Source organism: Phoenix dactylifera, chromosome 8 (genome assembly GCF_051530095.1).
Source record: "Phoenix dactylifera cultivar Ajwa chromosome 8, Ajwa_hap1_PhDact_Kaust_v1.1, whole genome shotgun sequence".
Lineage (NCBI taxonomy): Eukaryota > Viridiplantae > Streptophyta > Magnoliopsida > Arecales > Arecaceae > Phoenix > Phoenix dactylifera.
Genome location: NC_143197.1, coordinates 27,204,478 through 27,213,438, shown reverse-complemented (window position 1 = coordinate 27,213,438; position 8,961 = coordinate 27,204,478). Strand labels below are relative to the sequence as shown.

Here is an 8,961-nt window from a genome sequence, read left to right as displayed (position 1 = left end):
ACAAACTGATGCAGGTATATAATCACTTTAGTAGGCTGTGAGTCTCCCTGTATACATTCATGGAAAATTAACTCTAAAGGTTGCATGGAATTAATTTTTTGATTAAATAAGTATTTAGATATTGAGTTTGATATCTACATAATTTTGCTTAGAATCAAAAATTTAATATCTACATAAGAAGAAGCACAATACACAGAAAACATGAAAGATCATGGCAGGAATGAAATGGAAGAATTTTCGACCATAAATAATCATCATCAGACCAGGTTATGGATAGTACAGTTTTCTTATACAGAGACCGGACAAGATCCTCTTCAGTGAAGATGTTGCTGATGTTGAAGCCTGTTGATTTGAATTTCTATAAATTGTTCTGCTCCTTTGGTTTCTGGTTGGATGTTGTTTCCTCTTTCTATTTCTTTGTTTTCTTTTTCCTCATTTTGTGTCCTCTTCTATCATTCTCTTAGAGGAAGATAGTTAGGCTTGGCCTGGCTTTCTTTTCTTTTTTTTTTTTAAAAAGGGCCACATAAATAAATAATTAAAATAATAAATCAAAACACTTGGACATTTACATGTATAGATAAGAAGCCAATGGTGTAACCACAACAATCTCACATATTCTGTGATGAAAAGCTGCCTGCTAGGTAATGAGACCTCCTAAATCATGTAGGGAGTATCAAAATAGAAGGTAACATGAATATGGCTTCACCACACATGATTGAAAAGAAAGAAGTAAATAGTTGTGGTGTTTCTTTGCATTTCCCTTTCTTCTGATTATTCCTACAGATCTTTAGAAGTTCCTCCTCAACATCTACTTTCTCAGGTCAATCATATCCTTCTGCATGCACATGGTGGTCCTAAAGCATTCAAGGTTGGCAGTCAAGACTCGCGAAGCTTGCAGACAACCGAAGAAGTAAATGTTGCACTTATGCTGTTTTCAATTGCTTTTGCCCCTACCAAGGACCGTTTGCCATGCTTTCCCCACTCACAGTGGCATGGAGTAGCTTGCGAGCTTTGAGCTCGAGCCCTCTTTAGAGCTGTCAGATATGCTACAATTGCATGTGAGCACACTCACAGTTCACAATGCTAAAATTCTGCAGTTGTTTCATTTTGTTTGACGGACTAGACTGTTTAAAAGTTTTTTGACTAGTACCTACCCTCTTTTTAGCAACCACAAAGATATAATGTGTCTTAAGATTACCTAGTTTATTTTTATAGAAGAAAAAAAAAAAAAACTAGTCCATTGTTTTTTGCTTTTCTCAACTAGGCTTGAGTTTTCAGCATATAATTTGCAAATTGTTGTTTTGAAGTGAGTCGACTTTGGTTTTGTGTTTGTGTGAGGTAAATTGGTTTGATGTTGTGAACCATCTGTTTTCTTTGCAATGACCCGAAGGTACTCAACTTGGAAGAATAACAAGAGTAAATTTCATGACACACATGAAAATAATGAGATTCTGATATTCAAGGAGGGTTTTCTATAGCGGAGGACAAGAAGCAATCTATCTAGGAAGTAGATCTTAGCTACCCCCTAGATATCAATCTTCCTACCATTCTGATGTTGTGGGGCTTTCAAGCAAAACTTAACCTTCCAAAGCTTTATATTGATAATATGCCGACGGCAGATCCAATCCCAATTTACCAGAAGATAAGTCAATGGAACCTAGGAAGCAATGGATCATTATTGGACTAATCTTGCACCCGATTCAATCAGAAGTTGGCTGCATGCATTTGTTCTCATGCCACTTCACCATTGAATGCCCACAACCCAGTAGGAGATTGGGCGTGGGCATTCTGTTCCAAAGGCTGCAACTGCCGCAGCATTTGCCTCGAGTCACTGCAATGGAAAGGGATCATCTTTCGTTGAGAAAATCGGCAGCCGTCATCTTGGCATGGCCTCATGACACTATTTCGAGGTGGAATTGACTGAAGATGCTGTTAAACAGTTACCTGAAACAATTGGCTATGATGCAATGTGGCATAAGGCATGAGCAAGGCATGAGCTCAGTGATGCAGGGTGCATCATGGACCACCAGGTGGGTACCAAATGAATGGCCAGCACAGCATGGAATGAATTATTAGTCGTTGCATGGCCTTTTAAGGCCGCACTCCTTGTGAAACCTGTAGATCGGGATCCAGTTCAGGGTGTTGCCAGTGGTGTGTGTCATCACAAGCTGGGAATTCTATCCATGCTTACTCCAAGTAGAAAAAGGTTCAGCTTCCCATTATAGCAGTGGCATGCCATGTAAATCGAGCCAAGAAGTGCTGAAGAAACACAACTTGCAATCGCAATAACAGTGCAATTCTAAGGAAACAGAGCTTAAGGCAGGATGGCCAGCACAAACATACAAACAGGTGGCCCATGAGAACTGGATGACAGTTCTTGCAGGGTTGAGAGGTGCTAGGCACTCATAAATATCGGCATGAGCTTGAGTTTGATCCATAAACTTGGTCGACAAGGTTGTGACCAAATCTCAGTTCAGTGTGATCAAATGCAAATTAGAATAAACTTAAGGCAGCAGTATGTTTGTCGTGTCTTCGATCATTCAATTGATTGCTAAATTGTAGATCAACAAGAGTATATGATTCATGAATCCCATATCAAGAATGTTTCCTTAACCACAAAACTGAAGTGCTATTCATTTATCAAAAGGACGTAGAAGGCCTGGGATCATGACTGCGAGAGATACAGACTTCAACTTGGGTTGTATCAGCAGTGATGCAGGATCCTTCCCCCATATACACTCCCTCTTCTCACACATAATTAACTGATGACGGAGTTCTATGCATTGGAAACTTGGTCAATGTTCCAAATTAGACTATTATAGCTTCAGCTAGATTATATAGGTCTAGAGTATATCCAAGAAGATCATAAAATAAAACATGACAGAAGGAAGGAGGGATGGTATCGTAGTTGGCTCACAAAATGCCGCCGGAATGTTATGCCACATAGGAAGCAATCCAATCAGTTGTCCTATTCTTCTTTCAATATACGTGAGTGACACAAAAGGCGATGCAATTTATTGTCGGCCTGCAGATGTTTTACAAGGGCGGATGCCTATCATCTATTTTAGATTGGCTTCAAATCTTAGCCGATCATCATAGCTAAGCTCTCTTTGAGGCCAATGAGACCTGGTCTAAGGATAAGCTTTGCATAGGTATTTTAGGGGAGGCTATCTCATTGGAGACATCTCACGGGGAAGGTAGGGAGCAGGCAGGACAGCTGGGCCTTTGACGCAACCTAAAGTCATGGGATCTAAATAACAGATCTGATGTGATGGCTGATAGAGTGGCCCCCACCAGAATCATCTTTCACAATTTCCACCAACCAAGGCTGGCATATGATTTATACCAACCCCCACCCCTTTCTCAGCCATCCAGCCTGTGTCCCATAAAATGGCTTGTCCCCTAAAATTAATTTTAAAATTTACAATAAAAATAATTTATATACATGTCAGACCCATAAGTTCACAACTAGATGCCTACAACAAAAATTTTTAAGCTGTGTTCCACTCCGCAGTGGCACTTGACAAGCACTTTCCTCATTCAAAACAAGTAGGCTACATCAAAGGAGACAATTGTGGGAGGTCTCCTTCGACTGGTAAACTTATCTTAGTCTCGAGAAAAAAGTAGAGATGATGGTGATGAAAGAATCTCCTTGAAATGTAAAGCAGGTGGTAGATTAATACAGCAAGCTTTGAAAGTTCAGATCAGTTCGGTGGGAAGTGAATGGCACTAAGAGCCTAATCTTTGTGGTAATTAGAGCTTACGGGGTAGACTTCAACTCTCTTTAAGCTCCAATTAGGAGGACTCTCTTTGTATCCACTGAGTTCTACTCCTAAGTACATCACAGCTAAATGTTGTACCCTATAGGACACTAGGATGCAGGCCATCTTTGTGACTTTGGGAAGTGCAGGGGCTCATAGTCACTGTCTCAAGCAAATATTGTGTCGATGTTTACAAAGATGCATCTTTTTTTTTCACTAATATCATCAAGACAATGAATTAATCTTATGTTCTCCTTCGTATTTTGGGCCTCCTTGATCATGCCTGTAGGAGATTCAAGTCCTTGGAATATAAACGATTAATTATAATGATGACTACATTGACTAAGCCTTTCGAGCAAACGACGCGTGACTTCTCCAATGGTGGCGCGAATTTAGTCTATAAGTTAGTTGAGATGTTGTTCTCTGTTTGATGGTTGCCTTTTATGGAAGCATGCATAGGAATCAAGACCATGATAACAAGGAAATGAAGCCAAAGTTTTGTCTAGTACTGTCATGCGGTTGATTCATCATGGCCCATCAGTTTACCTGGAATTATATATGTACTCCAAGAGATTTTCAAAGGCTTTCATTCTCCAGAGAAAATTCTGAAAGATAACTTATATTTTTAAGCAAACAAAGACTGCTTATACAGTAACAACCATATGCATGGGATCTTGGGACCTTTTCCTTGGATGGCGCTGACTTGGGGTGGGGAATCTCACTTCCTAATTGCGCAGACAACAATCACACCATAGAAGCAAGTTTTTTGGAGCATAGCAATGTCTTCTGCGGCCCTCTTTTCGAACCGCTTAAATAGCTCCTCTGAGAGGATTTGCCCAAGGTGGGCCTCAACAATTGGTTTCAGTGTTGCTCGTACCAGATTGGCTTTGGCTCGGCCATAGGACACCGGATCCCTCATCCATTCTTCTTGTTTCTCCTTTGAATGCTCGCTGATTCTGAAAAACTCTAGCTGTTGGATCTCAAATCCGGTACAACGATCAAATGCTTTCTTAATCTCTTCTATGCTCCTCATGTACGCAGGGATGTTGAACATGTCTCGTGCTTCTTCATCAATCAATCCCTATTGGAGTATATATAGCAGATAAACATAAGAAAACAACTTAATCGGCAACAAACAAGTTATCCTATTGCGTTTTGTACTCGATTTTAATACTGTATATTTCCTAGTTTTCTTTTGGCTTTCTTATAATCCTTTTGTTTTCATTTTGAGCCTAATGGCGCCCAACTGTTACCTCAACAATAAAGAAGTAAAGCAAACAAGATTCATTTCATTGAGCGAAAATACCAACGCTTTCTGTAAGTGAAACAACAAAAGCAATGAGCGCAAAAGATAGTGCTTCAAAGCATGGCTTCATATTCCGACGGAACGTCCCATGAGATGCCAAGAGGTATTGTCCCGAGTGTCAGAAAGGGACCATCCCATCATTGTCCCAATATCCTGATCGGCACATCCTAAGACATCTTGTCCCGAGTGTTGGGATGGGACGGTATATTCATGGAAAAACAGGAAATATTTTGTCTGAAAGAGTTTGCCTGAAAGAGTTACCGGAGGTCCTTAGACAGTCTTCTACCGAAATCTCATGAGCTCATGAGACGGGAGATGCGAAACTAATGACGCAGGAGAGATTTTGGAGGCCCAAGTTGTGGAAGAAAGCACACGGCAAGCACCAAAAAGCTCCCCTGGACACATAGGAAGAGCAAAAAGCCTATTGGAGAGTAAGCTTCTGCTAAGTCCCAAAACAAAAAGTGGCATGCCTACTAATGACATGGGGATGGGAAGAAGAAAGGTGGCAAGAAAATATCCAAGGATGTTATGTTATGCTGGTTTTTATAAGGTGGGAGGAGCATTTACAGTGCACTTGGGTGTCCCGTATGCTAGTAGGATACATACCTCATTCAACAGGTCTTCCCATGCCTGATCCATGGAGGTTGTGAAAGGGTGTTTGGCTCTCGAGTCTGGATCGCCTAACTGGTTCTCTGCCTGCTGCGAATCCGGCCTCCCTGCCATCAGTATGAAAAGAATCCCCCCTTCCGCAATCTCTTCTTTTCGGCACTGCAAGAAGGCCTTCAAGTCCTCTTCCGACTGCTTTGCATAGGCGTCGACGACTTCCTTCTTCGCTCCATCTATCCAAGCTCGACCTTCATTCCAAGATGGTGACTGCTTATCTAAAACGGCATCCGGTATCTATTCACTCCAAAGGAAATTAATTACTCTTAAATTTTGTGACAGAAAAAGATAAAGAGGGAAAATTCTCATAATATGGTTCTTGCGGCAAACTTTGGGTCTTCTAGAAAACAAACTAGCCTAGAGAACAGTGAGAAAAGAAGGCCCCATTAAAAAATAATGTTCAGATAAAAGTTGCTAGCATGCAAGAGGTGCTTGAAACAAGAAATGCAAGTACAAGATAGGACTCATCGCATATATGGATCAAGATTTCTGATTTCATAGCACAAAGTTACCATACAAAAAATGTTAGTCATGATATAAACTTATGCTAGGACTTAACACTAGTCAGTCTGCTTTATAAGAGAGTGCCTACTGTGAAGTAAATACAAAGTGAAAGATGAAAAAGGTTGCACCTCACCTGAGAAAGCCAATGCAAGGCGCTAAGGCTAACGACCATATGAAGTTTCCCTTTGGAGAACAACCGGTGATAGAAGGAACCAGGCACACCTGCCGCATAGTATGGCCTCTTCATGGTATCGGCGAAGGATGCCAACGATCGGAAGAGTGAGTTGAAATCATTTGATGGGAGATCAGAGAAGAAGGCCTCGAACTCGGGCACATGATCGCAGTCTTCCTCGTAGCGCTGCCTCAGGCTCCGAACTATCAACTCCATTGTTGACAGTGTGTTGTGTCCTGTGGCACATCCCAAGTCTGCAATCCTAATGGAAGGTTCGCCATGGAAAAGTTCCATCGAGCGTATGGTCCCTGCAAGCAGTGGCTTACATAAGGCGAGGGCAGATGCAGGAGCCTCAGAATTTTTCGCATAGCTACCGTCGTGGTCTCCTCCTTGCATACAGAGTATCCTATGGAGCTCTCTAGTCCAAGTTCGGCACCGGTTGCCCGGGAACATGTGTTCGATTTTTTCTTTCTTGGCTGCGGCACAGACTGATCTCGTGGAGTCCATGCACGACCTCTTACGCTTTCTTTTTGAGGAACGGGGAGCTCTTAGGAGATGGCAGTGAAGAAGAACAAAACTATGGAAAGGGCCAATAAGGAGATGGAGGTGATGGTAAGAGGAAAAAAGAGCGTGTGAACTTAGAAACTCTTGGTTCCTGCTCTCATGGTGCACCTCATAGAAAGAAGCTTGTAATATATACATATATATATATATATAATTGGTGCTGGTATTGGTCCCACTTTTGAAGTATAGAAAAGTCACCACAAAGAAGATAAATGATTTTTCTTCCTTCTCTTTTCCTTTCTATTTATTTATTTATCTGAGAGAGAAAAAGGTCTGCAAGATATTAGTTTGAAGGCAAAAAAGAAGTAATTTTGATGTATATATATCCTAAGTAATGCCTTCCTATTTGTAGATTTCTAAAGGAATGCAGTTCTTTTTACTGTCATGATCCTCTACTTGTATTGTTTCCTCTCTTGGTTATTTTTGGTATATGAACCATTAATTTGGCTATTACTCCATTTCATTTCATTTTATAATGATTTTATTTAAGCAGAAAACTGATTCTGTCCAACATGCTTATAGAATCGGATACTAATAGGCAAATTATTGTCTTATAAAAGAACAGTGGACCATGTCACTAAATGAAGAGATACCATGTCATTTTCCCTAGGTCTTATCTTGAAAATTGTTGTCATCTATAAATATTAAAAAGTAAATTAAATTGCAGAGAATATCTAACAAAAAATATTAGAACAGCAATTCTTAGTCGGCAGCTTTATTCTTGTCTTTGTTTATTTTCCACCTTGCAATCTACGAACAATTCTGGGCCTCAAGTCTTCCTGAACTAGATGGCTGGATATGATACATTGTCCTCATTGGTTTCCTATAGTGGAGATAAAGAAAGAATAAGATACTGATCATTGTTTTTTAAAGACAACATAAAATAATAGTCAATAAAAGGAAACCTAAGTTACAGGAAAATAAAATTGCTTAATCGACTAGGGCCTAGCTCAAACTTGTCGGTGCCGATCATGTGTTCAAAGGAGCTCGTAAGTTTAAATTTTATTGAAGAGATCTACGATTTCTGAATTACTGCAGTTGGAATGCAACTGGATGTATATGTGACACAATGTGCATAAATAAAGTGTCATGAATTAATTCCAATTTGGCCTAGCTAGAAACAGGGATTTGTAGACTCTTTCTAGTGTAGGTCAAGAGGCCCTTGTCGATCTCCAAATCTTCAAGACTTAATTGACAAAGAAATAGATGAAGAAAATTGAGCTATAGAATTTGGCTAACCTGGCTTTGCATGTAAACTGGGATTAGAATAGGCCTTTGGTGCAGATCCCTAAGAGCAAGACAATTTGATGGAAACTAAGAGCTCAGACAAGAGTGTGGTTTGTTTTTTGTTGCAAAACAAGAGGATATGGTAATGTTTGGACTTTTGGAGTGAGAACAAGGTTTTTTTTTGTTGTTTCTGATGGACTGATTTGTACTTTGGTTTTAATAGGAGAGGCAGGGTTGATGAGATTTTTCCCATATTCTAATTGGATCCAAAAATGGATCAATTAAGACCATTGGTGGATGAGATTTTTCTTGCATAATCCATCCCATGGGTAGGCTCTACTGGTTTTTCTGTCGATCAAAGCTATGATACAGGTCAATTTATGGGATCATCTAGACTTTGGGAAGAATTTTATTTGTCTTTTAAGTGAAATAGATGACCATTGGTTTACCAGATAATCTTTTTTTTTTTTTTGTAGATTAAAATGGATGAGGTTGTATATTGAGTTATATTCAGAAGACCTTGCATCAGCCACCTAACTGAATTGGCTGCTTGTTTTCTCGAGGGAAAAAAAATAATATTGGCGGATCTGATTGCACAAGTTTTTCTAGTATATATTCTATTCTCTGAATATTCTTGCAGCATATATATCAAGTTGATATCAGTATCTCTCCTGGCACTCTAGAAGGCGCAATTTGATCTTTTGATTGTTTTATTTCTTAGTAGTGGACTAGTTGAAGTATGTTCATGATAATATTTTAGACAA

General features: G+C 39.8%; 1 protein-coding gene across 2 annotated transcripts; it reads right to left on the bottom strand.

Annotated features, from left to right (window-relative positions):
- Positions 1–4,025: 4,025 nt before the first annotated feature.
- On the bottom strand, positions 4,026–7,071 carry GAMT2 (gibberellic acid methyltransferase 2). Of its 2 annotated transcripts, XM_088702086.2 has the most exons (4): positions 6,896–6,913; positions 6,368–6,820; positions 5,674–5,967; positions 4,026–4,842 (listed from the first exon to the last, which is right to left on the bottom strand). In XM_088702086.2, the coding sequence occupies exons 1-4, from the start codon at positions 6,911–6,913 to the stop codon at positions 4,480–4,482; spliced, it is 1,128 nt and encodes a 375-aa protein (XP_088558212.2). In that variant the 3' UTR covers positions 4,026–4,479. The 2 variants fall into 2 exon arrangements, with proteins under 2 accessions (XP_088558212.2, XP_026661160.3); XM_026805359.4 differs by having other exon boundaries at positions 6,368–7,071.
- Positions 7,072–8,961: the final 1,890 nt, after the last annotated feature.

Excerpts from the sequence above, each read along its gene's own strand:
- GAMT2 (XM_026805359.4), bottom strand. The coding sequence starts at position 6,913 with ATGGACTCCACGAGATCAGTCTGTGCCGCAGCCAAGAAAGAAAAAATC. Across the intron at positions 5,968-6,367 it reads CCTTGCATTGGCTTTCTCAG|ATACCGGATGCCGTTTTAGA; the intron begins GTGAGGTGCAAC and ends TGGAGTGAATAG. Across the intron at positions 4,843-5,673 it reads GGGAAGACCTGTTGAATGAG|GGATTGATTGATGAAGAAGC; the intron begins GTATGTATCCTA and ends ATACTCCAATAG.